This window comes from Talpa occidentalis, unplaced genomic scaffold, assembly GCF_014898055.3.
Source record: "Talpa occidentalis isolate TD23 unplaced genomic scaffold, MPIMG_talOcc4v2.1 talOcc4.15, whole genome shotgun sequence".
Lineage (NCBI taxonomy): Eukaryota > Metazoa > Chordata > Mammalia > Eulipotyphla > Talpidae > Talpa > Talpa occidentalis.
Genome location: NW_023601543.1, coordinates 44,077,030 through 44,097,271, shown reverse-complemented (window position 1 = coordinate 44,097,271; position 20,242 = coordinate 44,077,030). Strand labels below are relative to the sequence as shown.

The following is a 20,242-nucleotide window of genomic DNA, read 5'->3' as shown; positions in this document are numbered from 1 at the left end:
TCCATCCCCAGCTGGCCAGGGAGCTACCCACATGGCATAGCAGACCTCTCCTGTGTCGCCCGCTGCTCCCCTCAGCAGTGTATTTCGTCAGTCTGCCTGTTCTGTTCCTCACTCTGTCTCTGGTGAATCCTCTCACCCCCCACACCTCTGGCCTGTATCCCAGCTCTTGTATGCATAAATAAATAAATCTTTAAAAAAATATTTGGGGATATATCCCTAGAAATGAAATTGCAATGTCAAAGGATATGCAATTTTTTTTTTTTATTTTTTTATTTATTTATTTTTTTTTTAAATATTAAATTTTATTTTTATATTCCCCATACAATTGCAACCCCCCCATTCTGACCCCAATCCCTTCCCTCCCGCCCCCCACCCCCAAAAAGTGTCTCTGGTTCATAGTTTTTTGTTGATTTTGATTTTCACTTTCTTATAGTTATTCATTTTCCTGGTCCCTTATTTAAGTTTTCTAGATTCCTGCTATGAGTGAGATCATCCGGTATTTTTCTTTTTCTTTTTGGCTTATTTCACTGAGCATGATCCCTTCCAGTGCCATCCATGTTGCTGCAAATTGCATGTGTTTATCTTTTTTGAATGCTGAGTAATATTCCATGGTATATATGTACCACATCTTCTTGATCCAGTCATCTATTTTTGGGCATTTGGGCTGTTTCCAAAGCTTAGCTATTGTAAACAGTGCTGCTATAAACATAGGGGTGCAGGTGCTCTTTAGAATTGATGTTTCTGTGTCCTTTGGGTAAATACCTAGGAGTAGAATTGCTGGATCATATGGAAGCTCTATGTTTAGTAGGTCCAGAAATCTCCACACAGCTCTCCATAGTGGTTGGACCAGTTTGCACTCCCACCAACAGTGCAGGAGAGTTCCTTTTTCTCCACACCCTCGCCAACATTTGTTGTTGCTAGTTTTTTTAATATGTGCCATTCTCACTGGTGTAAGATGGTATCTCGTGGTAGTTTTGATTTGCATTAAAGGATATGCAATTCTTATGCTGCCCACGAATATATATTGTCAAACTGCTCCCCAAAGGATTATACTAAAGTTGGATATATCCTACCAACACTAGTGAAACATTTTATTTTATTTTTTTGATTTATTTTCAATTTATTTATGAATACAAGAACTGGGGTATAGGCCAGAGGTGTAGGGGTGGGGGGAGTGAGAGGATTCACCAAACACAGAGTGGGGAGCAGAACAGGCGGATCTACTGAAATACACTGCTGAGGGGAGCAGTGGGCGTGGCAGGAGAGGTTTGCTGCGCCATGTGGGTTAGCTCCCTGGCCAGGGATTGAACTCATACCTCAGTGGCTGGTGACAGCTTGATTGCGCTGAGACTTTAACTCCTGTGCCACCAGGGAGGCCCACTATTATAACATTTTGAAGCTTTGCCAATGTGATAGGAGTTAAGTGTAATAATGCATCTTTTATGAGTACAAACATTTATTTGTAAGAGAATTGCAAAGATAGAGCTTAAATCAAGGGAGACAGACACAAACAGGTAACATTTATCATTATCATGATAAAGATAAGATTTCAATTTGTGGTGCTTCCTTATCGACACTAGTACTATCCATTTGCTAAAATTCTAAGGAGTTGTGCTAATGCCGAGTATCATCTAAGTGCTGCTTTGCTGTTTCTCCCTTGGCAAGTCTTGAAAGTAAGAACCAAGTGGAAACCACTTAGAAAACCATCTGTAACCCAGGCTGATAAAGTGAGGGAAGTGCAAGGCAATGTATTATTGGAAGGATTCACTGATATTGAACCCGGACTATTTCCAGTGAACGTTGCGCTGCAGCCATTTTCTTTCAGAAACAAAATGGCTTCTCTCCCTGAGATGCTTTTTCACAGGCAAATTTGCTTATACATGGTTAGGTTGCAGTGGTATCCATGGCAAATTAGATAAGAATCAAAATAAATTATTTTTCAGGCCCATGATGGGACAGACACAGATTAGATCAAAATGGATAGTGACAGATATATTTAAAACCTTTCCAACAAAGATGGATAAACAAATAAAGCAAATACAGCAAAATGCCAGTTGTACTATCTAAGTGGTGGGTATATGGGTTTTCACTATATAATTCTTTCAACTTTTCTGTATGTTTGAAAGTTTTCATAATAAAATACTGGGGAAAATCCACCAAGCAGTTTGAAAAATAAAGCTCTAAATTCTTTCCCTCCATTTTACTCCTCCTAGATTAAGACTATCCAAAATTCTCTTTTTATTTTAGATCTGGTTTTCTCGCATTGGAGTTGGAGCCCTCCAACTTTTTAATGAATTGAAATAAATCACAATATACTCTCAGGATAGTAAGTTGAAAGTTGGGGAGGGAGGGTAGAGAAAAGGACCCTAAAGTCTTAGAAATCTAGGCCCACCATCTGAATTAGTGAACAGTTCAGAAACCCTATTTCTGTCTTTAATAATTAGCATTTGAACACTTAATTCCTTATTTCTCTATTTCTCATTTCAAAGATCTGTGTAGGATGGAGAGGGACAGGGATACGGCACCAAGACATGTGTTCATGTGCTTCAAATTAGGACATAACAAAAGTAATCTCTAGAATGGACACGAGAAACTTGATGATGAAGACACAGTATAACTGACTGCAGGATCCTGGGGGAGGCCTTATAATCAACCTCCTCGATTGAGTGTGTCCTAGCTGTCCCATCTGTAAAACAGAAAAAGACTTCTCATAAGCAAAAATGAATGTGGTTAAAAAAAAAAAAAAGTTTCTGAGATGCTAGATGGAAAGAGAAACAAAAGCATCAGTATTCAGGGATAATCCAAAACAGGGTAGGCAATCGTTTTCTGTAAAGGGCCAGGCTTTGTGGGCCATACGTAATGTGATGCAGCTACTTGACTCTGCCATTGTAGGCTTAAGAGGCCACATGCCAAACATCAAAACATGAAGATGGCTGAGTCCCAACAGAAATTTATTTGCAAAAAACAGGTAGCCCATGGGCTTTGTGTGCCCATTTCTGATGTAGAAATTAGAATTCTACCTAGGAATACTACTGGATGGCCTGACGAATGGTGAAAAGGGAGTACGTCTACAAATAGGAACCATTTAGCAAACACTGGGCGGTGAGTGTAAGGTTCCTGATCTGGCACATCCTACCAAGGAAGAGGATTGTCAGCAACAGCAATATCTCTCAGTACCCAGGACTGAAATCCAAACACAAAGATAGCTTTACCTTAGGAGAAACTCTTGAGAAGATATAAACATAACTAAAAAGAAATAGCAAGTTTCTGACCATATACATTTTGAAGTTGATAGTCCAAAGCCTGTGGAGATCACGTTAGCAGGCACACAATAAATGTTTGTTGATGAGTCACTCATTTATTCATCCAATAAACATTTACTGAGGCCTACTAATGTGTCAGGCTGAGCTCTGGAGATGAAGACACTGTTCCTGCCCTCAAGGAGCTTACAGTCTAACTGAAAACATAGGAAGGGAGACAGGCATATACACAGACAATTACAATACAACCTGATAAGTGCTGTAACACTTATCAGGTTGTATTATAATGGCCGATGCAAAATTTCTTTCCAGGGGGTGCTGCTCCAGGCTGCTGCTGGCTGTAATGTGACCAGGGAGGAACAAGTTGTAGAAATCAAAGGTTAATGCTTTCAGACTATTTCAAATATCCAGGCAGTCCCTAACTCTTGGTCATAGATAGATTTGGAAACTAGACGCTGGCATGATATAAATGGTACTCCCATGCTTAACACAGGCACAGACCTCCAATAAAGGAATTTCTCAACCACCTCCTCTACAACACAAGCCTACACTGTTGTTGTACTGTTTCATTTTGTTTTACTTATACATCTGTCAAAAGCCCAGTTTAACATCTACAAGTAGCAAAATACTGACAAATGGGTGCTTACAGCTAACTGTTATCCAGTGTAAATGGGTAGCAAAAATTACTAAGTACCTACTCACTGCGTATCTCTAAATCCATTAATTCCCACTGTTCACTGAAAAAGTAAAAATGAGAATGCCATTAAATATAAAATATAGTATACAGATGATGAAGTGGTGGTAATTTAGAAAGGCTTACTTAATAAATATTATTAAATATAGTCTCTGAAACCAAAATAAGACACACACCCCCAACCCCAAGACCAGTCTAAATCACCTACACAGGCCTCCCTGGTGGCACAAGGGGTTAAGATGCAACCTATGAAACTATCTATAGCCACTGTAGCATGAGTTCGATCCCTGGCCAGGCAGATATACACATGGCGCAGCAGACCTCTCCTGACTCGCCTGCTGCTCCCCTCTGCAGTGTATTTCAGTCAATCTGCCTGTTCTGTTCCCCCCCTCTGCCTCTGGTGAATCCTCTCAGCCCACACATCGCTGGCCTGTGCCCCAGTTCTTGTATGCATAAATAAACAAACAAACAAACAAATAAATAAATAAATAAATCACCTACATTGTATAAATAAGAAAAATGAAACAGAGTTAAAATAATCTGCCCACCCTCTTAACACAAATTGGATGACTGATAGTAAGAGACTCTTTGAGGAGAGATTACCACCATTTACTAAGCATTTGGATCAGATGGGTTTACACAAAGCCAAAGAATGGAATATTTCAGTGTTTCAGATCATTCTTAATAAGGCCTAGGGTTTTTGTAGGTGCTATTTGTGTGTGTGTGTGGGGGGGGGATATTTTTAAATAAGGTCTAGGTTTTTTTTTTTAAGATTTATTTTATTTATTTATGCATACAAGAACTGGGGTATAGGTTGGGGGGGGGGGCGGTGAGAGGATTCACCAGAGACAGAGTGGGGAGCAGAACAGGCAAACTAACTAAAATATACTGTTGAGGGGAGCAGAGGGCGAGACAGGAGAGGTCTGCTGCCTCATGTGGGTGGCTCCCTGGCCAGGGATGGAACTCATGCTGCAGTGGCAAAGGACAGGCTGATAATGCTGAAACTTTAACCCCTACACCACCAGGGAGGCCCAGTCTAGGGTTTTTAATGGCTCTTTTTTTCCTGCACCAGCAAATTGGGTTGATGATATCAATAAGTTGTTGCCATTTACACTAAGATACCTGTTGTGGGACACAATGTCTGTGAGCACACTATTTTATAAGTTGAGCATACTCCTTCTCTTAAAGTCATTATATTACTCTTGCCTATACAGTTCTGTTATGCCTGTCAGCCTAAATTTATAATGCCTTCTCAGGTATTGCAGTTTGTTCCTATTGGCATTTTACATCCCCAAAGGGCTTAGTGTTATCTATATGTGTGAACTTAATGTTATTTACATGTACATGTGAACATTACACTATGTCTATTATCCTCTCCCAGATCATTCATAAATACCCAAAATACAATGAGCCTCTGAATGGATGGGAAAAGGATCTGTATCTTGTCTAAGCTGGCTTCTTATTTAGGGACAAAATGTTGCCATGTCTTCAGCCCACACCTAGCCAGGGAGCACCACTGCTGTGCAACACACAAGAGAGCATTCTTTTTACAGAAAAGAAAAGGCTATTTACTTAAAGGACAGAAAAATGTTATTTCAAAATGGCCACCAAGGATCTGATATGCAACCCATGCATGCAGCATTTGTCTTTGGAGTCACAAATATTCATACACAAGCATATACCAGGAGCATATAATATTTCTTCATACACAAGCGTCCAGGAGTATATGTGCAATAATTGACAAAAGGTCCTTATAGCACATAACACCAAGCTCTTACAAACAGATAACATTCAGAACCAAAATGATAACATTCAGACCCAAATGGTTCACAAAAGGAAATAAGGGCTAATATTTAACATGAAAGTTCAGCCTCACCAACAGAGAAGTGAATCATAAAACAAAGATACCATTCTTTTACATATAAAGTTAGCAAATAAAATTAATTTTAAATATCTAAAAGACTGGGTTCAAAAATTGACATTTTTTAAAGCTGTTATGACAAATCTTTAAAATGTTCAAAACTTTAGATGAATAATTCTAATTTTGAACTCTATTCTAGAAAGAAATAACTCAAAATAATAAAAATGAAATGAAGAGACATTCATTACATAATTTAAAATATTAAAAAAAGTGTTAAAATACTTCCTTACAAAAAATACCATGAAGCCATTACATGACCATTACAAAGAACGTTTAACAGGGAAAGTACATCCTATAATGTAAAAAAAAAAAAAAAGCAGTATAAAATAGCACAAACATATAATTGACGAGAAAAATGCAGAGAAATGAAAACCTAACAAATTTGTTTTTTTTTTTTTAAAGATTTATTTTATTTTATTTATACAAGCACTGGGTACAGTCAGAAGCGCGGGAGGGTGAGAGAACTCACCAGAGACATCTCTGGGTGGAGAAATTATAGCTCTTCACACCCCCTCCCATACTTGACGGTTATCTTCAAAGCAACAAGGGATATTTGCCAAATTTCTAGATTGAGGGAACTATTAAAATTTAAACAGTGGAAGAAAAATCACAAACAAAAAATGAAAAACAAATTAAAGGGCAAACAATAACCTGCAGTATATATTTATAACATTACAGAAATCTGAGTAATAGCCTTCTTTACAAACAGACTCAAATAGAAAATAATAAAAAATGGTAAGCCAAAACTCCAACAGATAAATCAGTATAACACATGAATTAACACCACGTGAAAAGCAAATAAAACGAAGTAGCATGGAGGAAAACAAGGAACTCAAATAACCAAAGACACACAAAATTACTGTTTTTTATCCATAAAATAATTTTTAAGCAACACCACTAAATGCCTGAATGAGTTAAAATCGGTACAATGTTTTCAGGAGGAAAATTGGCTATACATATTGAGTGTTTAAAATGTTCATACCCTTTGACGTAGTAATTACACTTCAATGAATCTATCCTAACCAAATAGTAAAATATATGTATTTTCAGCTTTTTATTTTAAGGAGAAAAAAGACAATAAAACTTTCTTTATTATTGGACATTCGTACTAATAATGGATTTTAAAAAAAAATCTCTACTGCAGGCAAATGAGTGGTTGTCTCAAAGCAGTAAGACCAGATCTCAAAATCAGGCAAAACAAGAAGGGTGTGTCCAGCCTGCCGCAGTCGGCCATTTTAAACCCTCCGCAGAACAAAAAGCACAGAAGGGTAGACACGGGTGGCCACCACTGGACTTCAAATCAACCATTTTTACTTTTTGCCTTCTACACATGTAACCCAGTACTATGCAATGAATAAAAGGCAGCAAACAAGTTTCCTTTCTTTACAAGCAAAATTTGAAACCATAAAAGAAGGGTCCTTTAAATTTGCCACCTCTTTTTAGGAGGTAAAAATGTAAGAGCACAGGATTTTGGAGCGATGCTACCCGGATAAAAGTCCAGTCTCAGTCATTCAACTGGATATAAAGCCTTGGACAAATTAATCTGTGTCCGTCTAATTTCTCATTTGTAAAAGATGAACAATGGTACTGCTATTCCCTAAGATTCTCGAGAGTACTAAATAAACTAAGGCATGTGTAAAAGCCCGTAGACGAGTTCCTGACACACAGTTTAAGTACCAGAGACGTTTAAGTACAATTATTACTATAAATAGGGTACTAGACCCTGAGAAGTTTAAGGACCAGCATGAGATCACAGCTAGGGATATTGAAAAAGACCCGTAATCTCAATTTTGAATTCTGTCTTTTTTACTACACATCAAAGGGTTCAGTTATTAGTTTTCGCGATTAACAATACATCCTCATTAGCAGCCCCCTAAAAGCCAAGACAGTACAGCAGACGAAAACAAAAACAAAAAAGAACCTGTTCCCTGCACAAAACCGGTGTGAGCCGAAATCACCTTCATTAATTATCATTTGCGCAAACCGTATGGTTAAAGCAAAATACAATAAGTATTTGGAAAAGCAGCCAAATTCTTGTCCCATGGGGAGAAAAAGCAAAGGCTTCTCTGACCAACATTAGCAGTAGAGTCTCACAATACTGCAACCACTGTGCTCTGCTATTCTGATGGGATGAGAATGTGTCCAGAGCCAAGTACAGCGGGTCAAGATCTTCTAGTACAACATAACGTCCTCCAAATGTGTACTGCCCCAAAATGAACCGTCTCTTAAGTGTTCCCGTTAGGCACATTTCCTATAGACAGCTGCAGCAATCTTTTATAGAGTCATCATCGCCTCCGCATCTTTAAACCACATTATCGATAGGCCGGTGAGAGGCTAAGATTCTGAATTAATTTCTTGGTGGATTTGGCCAGAGTCTAGGAAAACCCCACCTCAGGCTGATCCCTTCACCCAATTAAAAGGTAGATCTTCTCTGCAGGCTCTCCTAGTCCCAAATGGCTAAGCAAATAAAACTTACCTCCCCCCTCGCCATTTTGTAATCATAATTACACGTATGCCGCGCGCCTCCCCGCGCACCCCAACCCGCCCGTGGGGTTCGTATGAAATACGCATGCGCGCCTCCGTTCACAAGCCCCCCCGCCCCTCCACACACACACACCCGTTAAAGCCAACCGTCACAAAGTCGCCCCAAACGCGCAGGCGCATCTTCACTCGCAACCGCCGAGGCCAGCTACTAGAATTTTGCCTTATTAAATACGCATTCGACCACAGCCACCGCCCCCCGCCCGAACGCCCGTCCGCCCGCCACCCCCCCATGCCTGGAGCACGCGTCTCTCCCGCCCTCCACTGCTGGATGCCCACCCGCCCCACCCCCAGCCCCCGGCGCCCTCACATCTGGGTTTCTCGAATGTACCTGCGCGGGCCACGCCACTTCCATCCTCTCAAATACATAAGCGCGCCGCGCCAGTCCTCCCACCTCCGTTTAAAATATATACGTGCCTGATATATCTGGTCTTGTTCCTAGCCACAGCTGTGCCCCGTGCTCAAGTAGAGCCTTTCCCACTTTTCGTAGAGGGGGTAGGGGTGTTAAACTAGGCAAGTGGGATACAGAACGAGGCCGTACCAAGTGACCGGAGCAGATGCCAAATCTAGCTGGAAGCCGCTGGGAACCCCCAGGAGGGGATAGGGTACCTTCGGGCTCAGTGGTGAGACACACCACCCTGAACAAAAGCAAAGAAAGCTCCATAATCGGATGCATCTAGTCCTAAAGCTCTGTCCTTTAAATATACGTTTTCTACAAATGAGGAACTCCAAAATTTTTAAACATGAAATGTTTGGGAAAATACCGACGCTCAGGGGCCTCAGCCCTGGCTAGAGGAAAGGAATCTGTATCCCTTTTACAATGGAAAGTAAATGTTCGACATCCTTTGGTAGGTGTGAGGTCCCTACCGCCCCCCATTTCTTCCTCTCGTGAACCGGGAGAACACACAAATTAAGGATCTCTCTGCCCTGAGTTTCTTCCGCCGCCCTCCATGTTCTTCCCCCTACATCGTTCCTTTACCTCCTGGTTGAATGGAGCGTCGTAGCAAGAATTCTTGGCGCCAGCGGTCCCAAGATAGGGGAGGGAGCGGCGGTACGGAACTCGGGGCGCCAGCGTAGTAGCTGCAGGTCAAGGTGGCAGTGGCTCGCAGGCTGAGGACTAGCGGTGCCTCCAGGCGCAGCTGTGATGCCAGCGAAGGACTGCCTCTCCCAGATCGCCGCAGTGCTTCCAGCGCATGCGCCCAGCACGTCCCTCTCCCCTCCCCACCCCCTCCTCCAGAAGGCGCACAGGTCCCTAACTCATTCTGCTTCCTCCACTTTTCCTCCCTTTGGTCGCATGGGCCTCCGCCACCACACTCCCTCAGCCCGTCCTTCCCTAGTCAATCCCTTTCCCATTCTTCTGCCCACCGTTTATTTCATTAACAAGGCTCCCCAGGGCTGCATCTATTCCCTCTGTTATCCTTACTGGTTTACCCTCCCATTCTTCATCTTTCCTGCCAATCTGCAGCCCTCCTGGGCCTCTGACTCCTCTCCTCCCATGTCAGATGTTGCAGATTGTAAGAAGTACTGCAAAAATGTTGTTTAAAAAGTATATCCATACAGTATTCTCCAAAGTAGCTCTCAAGTAGTTAGCGCTGGGCAAATCAAACATCTGATTGATAACACACCTATTGCAAAAACACAGAGACAGGGACCCAAAAGCTGCCGTGCACAGAGTAGAAAGTGTTTGATTATTTTTGAATGTTCTATTACTTTGGGAACATGAATCAGCACACAACCTTTTTCTTTCTCTTCACAAACCCGGTATTGTCCAGAAGTTAAAAACAACGTTCAGTATCCTTTGCTGCTAAATACAAGGCTTGTTCCTGTCTTCTCTGAGAAACTTAAATATCAATTCTAAGAGAAGTGGCACCTTTGATTCAACAGACTCTGAAATAGATTTCTTTCTGGATGTAAGCAGGAGAGAATACAAAATAACATTTTGTATCTCTTTATGTTTTACGGTGGGGTTCTTACTGCTTTCTGCGCAGCCAGTTTGAAATACTGGAAACCGAGATTCACAAATACCTAAGCCTGGAGTCCCATAAAATGTGTACATCATCATCCCCTTCAACTTGTTAAGAACGTCATACTAGGGCCTCCCCGGTGGCGAAGCGGTTGAGCGCTGGGTTGCGAAGCTGCCTGCAGCCTCTGCGGCCTGGTTCGATCCCCGGCTGTTCCCCTGTCACCGGAGGCGGGTCCCACATGGCGCGCAGACCTCTCCTGCTGCCCGCTGCTCCCCTCAGCAGTGTACCTCGGTCCTTCTGCCTGCTCTGCTCCCCGCTCTGGCTCTGGTGAATTCTCTCACCCTCCCGCGCTTCTGACTGTACCCAGTGCATGTATAAACAAACAAACAAGTAAATAAATAAATAAATAAAACATGCCTCTATTAAAAAAAAAAACATTTAAAAAAGAATGTCATACTAACATTCTTTGAGAAATAATGGATGTTTGTATTTTACATAATATACACAAAAGTTTATACAAAGATGTGCAATATACAGAAGATAAAAAGAGGTAACTAGAAATGTAAGCGGTTATAGTGGTGTTCAAAAAATCTCCAGCAACAGAAGAGGACTGCTATGCTATGTGGGTTAGCTCCCTGGCCAGGGATCGAACTCTGGTGCTGCAGTGGCTGGCGATAGCTTGATAGCGCTGAGACTTTAATCCCTGTGCCACCAGGGAGGCCCTCTGCAACATTATTATAGCAAATGTTTTTATGTCTTTATTTCTTTGTGTTCTCCTTTTTGTTATAACAGTTTTGGTTTATTTTATTTAGTTATGCATACAAGAACTGGGTGTAGTCTAGAAGTGAGAGAGCGAGGGGGGATGAGAGGATTCACCAGAGACAGAGTGGGGAGCAGAACAGGCAGATTGACTGAAATAGATTGCTGCAGGGAGCAGTGGGCAAGTCAGGAGAGGTCTGCTGCGCCATGTGGGTCAGCTCCCTGGCCAGGGATCAAATTTGAGCTGCAGTGGCTGCAGATAGCTTCATAATGCTAAGACTTAACTCCTTGTGCCACCAGCGAGGCCCTTTTGTAATAACAGTTTTATTGAGATACAATTGATATAGTATACCATTCACCAGCTAAAAACATACAATAAAATAGATTATAGTATATTCACAGAGCTGTATAACCATCACCAGAATCAATTATAGAGTATTTTCATTAGCATAAAAAGAAACCTAATGCCTATTAAATCTTTGTGTTCTTTTGATTTTGTTGAATTATGTAATGTTTTAACATCAGCGTTTTTATAGATATGATAATATGTTATATTAATTATAACTATTCTATGGTCCCAATTATCATTTTACATAAATGGACAGCATTCCATTCTTTTAAATATTGTAAAATTGAGGTCAGCACATAATTCTTGCAGAAGAGTTACTTGCTCTTTCCACTACTCTTCCTTTCAACAGAACTTCCCTAGTCTCCTATGGTCCCATCTGAAGAGAAATTCAAGAAAGAGGCACAGCTTATAAATCCTAAACCCCATAAAATGCTTAGGGCCCTAAGCCTACCTATTTGTCTGTACTTTCCACTTCACAAACAATTCCTCAGGATTGGTAAAGGAGAAATTTGAGAAACTCTATTACCCATCTTAGACTAGCATTCTTAGACTCTATTTTCCTCTTTTTTCCCACCCTATACATTTCATAGAAGAATGACCCTCTTTTAGAAAATGTGATAGTTAATTTTATGTGTCAACTTGCCTGGCCCATGTCCTTAGATAGGTGGACCACCCTGCAGATTTTGGGCTTGCCAGCCTCTATAGTCATGTGAACTAATTCCTTAAATGATAGATATAAGTAGATAGATAGATATAAGTAGATATAAGTAGATATAAGTAGATATAAGTAGATAGATATAAGTAGATTCATAGATTGAATACAGATATTGATTTTATGTGAATGTGTAAATTTTATGTGAATGTGAATATAGATATTGATTTTATGTGAATGTTGGTTCTGTTTCTTGGATATTCCTGACTAACAGAGGATTTCCTGACACCTGAAATGAGGTTGGTGTTTAGGAAAGAGAAGAAATGAAGAAATTGGGTCTCTCTGGTGGCGCAAGGGGTTAAGACACAAAGTATAAAGCTGTCCGCAGCCTCTGCAGCACCGGTTCGATTTCTGTCCGGCCGGGGAGAAACCCACATGGCGTGGCAGACCTTTCCTGACTCAACCGTTGCTCCCCTCAGCAGTGTATTTCAGTAGATCTGCCTGTTCTGTTCCCCGCTCTGTCTCTGGTGAATCCTCTCACCCTCCCACACATCTGGCCTGTCACCCAGTTCTTGTATAAGTAAATACATCTTTAAAAAAAAAAAAGAAATTAAGAATTCAGTACATTGAATATAGCTTTGCCAAATTATACATTGACTAAATCTGACATGGGACTGGACTTAACTTTGTAAAAGTTACCATTGCAATAATATAAAACAACCAAGGAGTACCCTTTATCTTCTCAGAGTCCAATCATTTTTTTTTTTTTTATAGAGGCATGTTTTATTTATTTGTTTGTTTGTTTGTTTATACATGCACTGGGTACAGTCAGAAGCGCGGGAGGGTGAGAGAATTCACCAGAGCCAGAGCGGGGAGCAGAGCAGGCAGAAGGACCGAAGTACACTGCTGAGGGGAGCAGCGGGCGGCAGGAGAGGTCTGCGCGCCATGTGGGACCCTCCTCTGGTGGCCGGGGAGCAGCCGGGGATCGAACCGGCGTCGCAGAGGCCGCGGGCAGCTTCGCAACCCAGCGCTCAACCACTGCGCCACCGGGGAGGCCCCGAGTCCAATCATTTTTCCTTGATATTACCAATCTACTTTGGCACAAGAACTGGCTGATTTTTGTGACTTTGGGAAATGAGGCAATGGGAAAAGCAGAGGATGGCAAAATAGTACAGAAACAAGCTCATGTTACTAAAGGTCTTGATTTCATTGCTAAAGATTAATTAGTTTGAATATGTGAAAAAATGATTAAGAGACCAAGAAACAGGATTGATCTGATCATTGACTCTCTGATAAATTACATGGAGAATGACCTCTTGAAACAAAAATTTGGGCGGGAGATATATTAGGGCCTAGAACAAAGTTGCTCTTGTGTATAGAGAGGATGAGATATCTTAGAGCCTAGAACAAAATTACTTTTGTGTATAAAGATACCTGGTTATAAGACAGTTTGAGAGCCATGATCCAGAAAATTGGAAGCCACCAATTGGAAGCCAAAATAAAAAACCACCACTGCTGCTCTTACAATCACAGCTGATTACTGGCATATAAAGGTGGTGGCGAGCCTGTGCAACTCACTTGCTAGGAAGTACAGGCAAAACGTGGCTGGAAGATGTTACATTTGCCCTCTACATTTTGAGGAGTTGACTCTAATTGACGGAGCCTATTTCGTCTCCAGAACCATGATTGTCAGAGAGCCTAGAATGTGAATTTTTTGACTTTCCAACTTTTCAAACAAGAAAGAGAATTAAGGGTCTCCCTGGTGGCGCAAGGGGTTAAGCGTCAGCACTATGAAGCTATCCTCAGCTACTGCAGCGAGTTCCATCCCAACCAGGGAGGTGACCCACATGGCACAGCAGACCTCCTGGCTCACCTGCTGCTCCCCTCAGCAGTGTATTTCAGTCAATCCACCTATTCTGTTCCCTACTCTGTCTCTGGTAAATCCTCCCAAGCTCCACACCTCTGGCCTGTACCTCAGTTCTTGCATGCATAAATAAATACATCTTTAAAAAAATAAACAAAGAGAATTAAATGAATATTGAATGGGCCAGGCCCAAATGCCCAGCTCAGTGGTATATACACTTAAGGGAATAACCAGATGATGGAATGTAGTCCAAACATTTAGAGAAGAAGTAACAATTTTTCACAAATGTCCAAAAAATAGGTGTGAGAACACTTCCAAAATCATTCTTTGGGGTCATTACCTTGAAATGACAAACAAAGTTAACACAAGGAAAAAAACTCCTACATATTAATATTCCTTATCAACATAGATACAAAAATTCCCAACAATATACTAGCAAACCAAACCCAGCAGCACATAAAAAAGATTGTACAGTTTGATGAAGTGGTATTTTTCTCAGGAATGTAGGATTAGATGATCACATAAAAACCGCTGTGATATATACCACATGATTATCACAATAGTCACAGAAGATTATGACAAAATTTCATGCCCTTTCATGATTCAAAAAATGTTTAATAAACCGAATAAGGGCAACTTCCTTAACCTGATGAAGGGCATCTACCAAAAGCCCACAGCTAATAGCATATTTGATGGTGAGACTGAAACTTTTCCCCTAAGATAAAGAACAAGACAAGGATGCCCACTTTCACAACTTCTTTTTTTTTTTAAAGATTTATTTATTTATACAAGCACTGGGTACAGTCAGAAGCATGGGAGGCTGAGAGAATTCACCAGAGCCAGAGCTGGGAGCAGAGCAGGCAGAAGGACTGAAGTACACTGCTGAGGGGAGCAGCGGGGGAGGCAGGAGAGGTCTGCGTGCCATGTGGACCCTCGCTGGCAGGCCGGGGATCGAATCGGCGGTGCAGAGGCTGCGGGCAGCTTTGCAACCCAGCGCTCAACCGCTGCACCACCGGGGAGGCTCCCACTTTCACAACTTCTATTCAATAAGGTACTGGTTGTTCTACAGAATATGAAAAGTCAAGGCAACTGAAAAGATGCAATAAAAGCATTTGACAAAATTCAGCACCTCTTCATGATAAGAACATCCAGCAAACTGGATGTTCCTTACCTGATAAAGAGAATGTATAAAATACCCAGAACTAACATCATATTGAATGGTCAAAGACTGACCACTTTCCCTCTGGCAGGTTAGTCTCTCCAAAAGGATCAGATAGGCTTTTCTCAATATGCCCAGAGGAGGCTTCTTGTTATCTTAGTAGGTGAACTAGAGTCAATCAAGGCCCTGTGAGTCTTAGGATGTCTATTCCCAATATTCACAGCATGCCAATTATTTGGGGTTGAGCGCAGCGAGCGTCCTGAAGCCTAGGAGAATCTACAGTCACTGCTTATATCCTTTGCCCTTTCCTAAACAAAAAAGAAATTGTCACTTCCTAAGCTTTTATCCCTTTTCCTATCAATTAGCAATCATTGCTCCCCCTTTTATGACCTGGAAGAATGTAGTTTGGGAGTCTCATCCAGCTCTAGGTTTGTCAGTAATCATGTTCTCCCTAAGAATCTCATCTTGACTCAGTAAGGATGAGGTCACCCCCCTCCACATCTGTCATGTGAAGTCTCCCCTTCTCTGTTCTTGATGCCCCAGGTCCCAAAACACAGGAGAATATTCTTGGTCCACTCCATTATACTCTAGAATTTATAACCATGCACATTCTCCATAAGTGTGCTATTAAATTGATTGGTTTTCCTTTGTTAACCCATCTGATGCTTTTTTTTTTTTTAAAAAAAAAAAGATGTATTTATTTATGCATACAAGAGCTGGGGTACAGGCCAGAGATGTGGGGGGGGGTGAGAGGATTCACCAGAGACAGAGTGGGGAACAGAACAGACAGACTGACTGCTGAGGGGAGCAGCGGGCGAGTCACGAGGGGTCTGCTGCACCATGTGGGTTTCTCCCTGGCCAGCCGGGGATCAAACTCTTGCTGCAGAGGCTGCGGATTGCTTCATAGTGAGGTGCTCAACCCCTTGCGCAAACAGGGAGACCCTGGTGCTGTTTTGATTATTTGGCCAATTCGAAAGTACCCAGAAGGGTACATGATGGTTTCCTTTGCACCCGAACAGCCCTAAGATCAAGAATAAAACAAGAATATCAGCTCTCATCACTTCAAGATTATTTGAGTTACAACACACACATATCCTCTATTGTGCTGTAAAATGCATTTCTTTTTTTTTTTTTTTTTTTTTTTTTTTTTTTTTTTTAAAGATTTATTTTTATTTATTTATACAAGCACTGGGTACAGTCAGAATCGCGGGAGGGTGAGAGAATTCACCAGAGCCAGAGCAGGGAGCAGAGCAGGCAGAAGGACCGAAGCACACTGCTGAGGGGAGCAGCAGGCAGCAGGAGAGGTCTGCGCACCATGTGGGACCCTCCTCCGGTGGCCGGGGAGCAGCCGGGGATTGAACCGGCGCTGCAGAGGCTGCGGGCAGCTTCTCAACCCAGCGCTCAACCGCTGCGCCACCGGGGAAGCCCTGTGCTGTAAAATGCATTTCTTCATGCCTCAATTAAAGCTATTTGAAAATCAATGCTTTAAACTCTGGCTATGGGCACAGCAGATCTCTCCTGTTTCACCTGCTGCTTCTCTTAGCAGTATGTTTCATTAAATCTGCCTTTTCTCTTCTAAAATTAATAAATAAACTCTGGGTATGTATTATTTGAATAAAAATATAAAATTAAGGGACAATTTAAACATAATAGCATTAACTATTAAAGGTTAACTTAATAAGCATATATCAAATTTTGAGTCACAGACGTAGCTTTTTGCCTTTTGATAACATTTATACAGTGCCGTTTAATTGTTTGGGAATAAAACTCATTTCTTTACACTAAATGTGGCAACTGCTCATGCTATTTGGCTCCAAACTTTTATAAGTTTTGGGAAATATTTTTGTATTTGTATTTATGGGCTCAGTTGCACATTCCAATCAAGTGACATTAAGAACAAAAAACAACGGTTACATTCACAGTTCTCTCCTGCCCTTACTTCCCCCTCTTCCACCCCCCACCCCCAACTCAGGGACTTTCCTTCTCCCAGAAGAAGAAAAGAATGATCATCAATGGCAAAAGCCACACCTGGAGCTGGCTTCCTGCTGGGCATAACCCTGCACCTCCTCCTCTGCATTCCCCACTATTAAGTCTCTGTTTTACTAAATACATTTGTACTGGTTGCCTGAAAAAATTCACTTGTAAAACATAAAGCTAATTAATAACTAAAAAAAAGCTAATTAATAACTTAAAGGGAAATATCTGTTTGAACCTGCAACTCCCAGAGCAGATCCAATGATGTAAACCAAATTTACCTCAATAAACATAATTGGGAAAAAGGGGGAAAATATTTATTTTGGAATTTTTTAATTACACATCCTAAACTTATCTCAAAAACTATAAAACCAGAGAAGGAAAATGAGAAAAAGAAGTCATATTCAATCATGTAACTCCAAAATAGCTACATTGGATATTTCAGTGTCTAGTTTTTTATACTTATTTCTAAATCTACATAAAAGCACATGTCCATAAATCCTTATGAGGCTTAAATAAAAAACAATTTGGAGGAGAAAACCTGCCCAATATTTAAAATCTATTTTCCAACTAATAACAAGTTCCTTATACTGAATGCTTCAATCATGTTATGTTTTATAACTTAAATCATCTTGAAAAACCAGTTATCTTATGTGGAAAACTAAAATAGAATAAATTATGTGTAAATCTCACTGTGGGCTTTCACAATTTTTTTTCTGCTTCATATGTCTCATAGCTCTATGGATATTTATATTTTATTTTTTCAAACAAAAAATGGTTTACTCTAATTTGTTATAATGTTTGTTTTGTTTACTGGATCAGATACATCTCGGACATATTTTTCTTAGGTCCGTAGTGTGTATATAAAGAAAGTCTAAGTCTTGATTATAAGAAATCCTACAGGGTACATTTTCCAAACAGAAAGGCATTCAAACTCAAATTTAATGACCCAAGTGGTTATTTAAAAACAAAACAAAAAATGGGGGGGGGGTAACCCTCCTTTTAGTTAATCGGCCTTTTTTTTTTTACTTCAACGGTTGGAGTTTGTCAGAGGAAAGTCAAGGCGTGAGGACGGTTGGACGCTTGTGACGCAAGCCTGGGGCTGTGCGCAACCCTACTGTGACGTCTCTGAGGCCTGTGGAGAAAAAAGGTCGTTTCTTTCTAAGCCGCCCAAAGGCGAGTAGAGTAGCGTCAGGACCTCCTGGGCAGAGGTGAGCCTGCTCACCTGAAGATCTCACCCCAGCCATGAGCAGTAAGGAATGCTTTAAGTGTGGACGCTCTGGCCACTGGGCTCGGGGTTGCCCCAGAGGAGGAGGTCGAGGGCGCGGAGCTAGAGGCCGTAGCAGAGGGTTTCCGAGTGGTTCCACCACCCTACCTAACATCTGTTACCGCTGCGGTGAGTCTGGTCATCATGTTAAGAACTGTGACCTCCTCGAGGCCATCTGTTACAACTGTGGGAGAAGTGGCCACATCGCCAAAGACTGTGTGGAGCCCAGGCGAGAGAGAGAGCAGTGCTGTTACGCTTGCGGCAGACCAGGTCATCTGGCTCGTGACTGTGATCGTGTGGAAGAGCAGAAGTGCTACTCCTGTGGAGAATATGGCCACATTCAGAAAGATTGCACCCAAGTCAAGTGCTACAGATGTGGTGAGACCGGTCATGTGGCTGTCAACTGCAGGAAGACGAGCGAGGTCAATTGCTACCGCTGTGGGGAGTCCGGACATCTAGCCCGAGAATGCCCCATTGAGGCTACTGCTTAATTTTTCCCTTTGGTCCCCTCCTCCTTGTGTTGATTCTTTGATTGTTTTCTCAGAAACCTCTTCACTGACACAAAAGCGATAGATGGACACAGTGCCTAGGCCAGAAATCTTTAATTACCAAGTGGAAGGAAGAACGGACTAGGAAAAACCCCAAAAAAGTTACTCATTCGCAGATATCTTACAACAAAGGTGTTTCTCCATCACTGTTGAATCCCATTATTGGACAGTCTAGGACATTAACCAACTTCTGGGTTCTTTGGATATACTTCGATTGAACTTTTCATTAAGAACTACTATTTGCCATCCACTATCGGAGAAGTAAAGCAAGATCAGTGAACAAACCAGACCAAGTATGGGATTACAGGCCTAGAACCTATTAACAAGTAAAATACATAGTGTCATGTGAAGTTTAACTGTGGGGGGACATGCGGTTCTGTCTTACATATACAAGGCTACCCTGAGGTAACATTTCCTCAGAGATCCATAGACCAAGTAAAGCTGATTCAAAAAATATCTAACCTTGCGAAAGTATCTTTATTGTTTGCTTTGAATTAATCGTTATTTTTAATTTTTTTTAAGGTTTATTTATGCATTCAAGAGCTGGGTGAAGTCCAGAGATGCGGGGGGTGAAAGGATTCACCAGAAACAGAGTGGGGAACAGAGCAGGCAGACGGACTGAAATACACTGCTGAGGGGAGCAGCGGGCAAGACAGGAGAGGTCTGCTGTGCCATGTGGGTCACCTCCCTGCCCGGGGAGCAAACGTGCTGCAGTGGCTGCGGATATCTTCACAGTGCTGTGTCTTATACCCTTCCTTGTGCCACCAGGGGAACAATGGAAGGGCGTGGTCCCCTTTGGCTACAGCTCTTGGGGTGGTGAGCCAGAGGAACACTGTTAAGAGAGAGAGTCCCAAGGGTAAGAGTGTGATTGATTATCCCTTGGATAGTGCAGACCAGCGCAGACTTCAGCAGGGCTGACATTGAGAATATTCACATTACATGGAATAGGAGGTGGATGGAGAATCCTGGAAGTTGTGGTCTGGTGTAGGGGGCATTAGTAAGCAGTAGGGCAGTCAGTTAAACCAGAGCCCTGGGGAGGTGGGGATGGTGGTTGTATAGCAGCACACTACCTTGAAACGGGCAGACCGTGTGGAAGAGCTGGGGTGCTCCACATGGGCTGGAACCCCAATAAACATAATAGTAGAGCAGGCATTCTGATCTTCAGTCCCCCTCCTATTCCCTGGAACTAGTGCTTACCTTGCGAAGTGCACTGAGAACACAGGGGTCTTTGAGTTTCTCATCACAAATATTGCGGGTGCCACAAACACAAAGCAACCCCACCCTAACTCA

General features: G+C 41.8%; 1 protein-coding gene and 1 long non-coding RNA gene across 6 annotated transcripts in view; one reads left to right on the top strand and one right to left on the bottom strand.

Moving 5' to 3' along the window:
• Positions 1-9,573, bottom strand: part of LOC119246067 (uncharacterized) — a 44,414-nt gene extending 34,841 nt beyond the window's left edge. For 4 of the 5 annotated variants that reach the window (XR_005125454.2, XR_008552000.1, XR_008552001.1 and 1 more), the window contains exon 1: positions 9,396-9,573. This is a non-coding gene — a long non-coding RNA (uncharacterized LOC119246067). Of the gene's footprint in view, positions 1-8,351; positions 8,400-9,395 lie in introns of those variants that run through there. The other variant, XR_005125455.2, reaches the window with a different exon arrangement.
• An 8,685-nt stretch (positions 9,574-18,258) lies between these two features.
• On the top strand, positions 18,259-19,398 carry ZCCHC13 (zinc finger CCHC-type containing 13). The gene has a single exon (XM_037513024.2). It carries the CDS (start codon positions 18,383-18,385, stop codon positions 18,893-18,895), a length of 513 nt encoding a protein of 170 aa, XP_037368921.1. The 5' UTR covers positions 18,259-18,382; the 3' UTR covers positions 18,896-19,398.
• The last annotated feature ends 844 nt before the right edge of the window (positions 19,399-20,242 follow it).

Bases quoted from the DNA above. Each gene is read 5' to 3' on its own strand.
- ZCCHC13 (XM_037513024.2), top strand. From the start codon at position 18,383: ATGAGCAGTAAGGAATGCTTTAAGTGTGGACGCTCTGGCCACTGGGCT.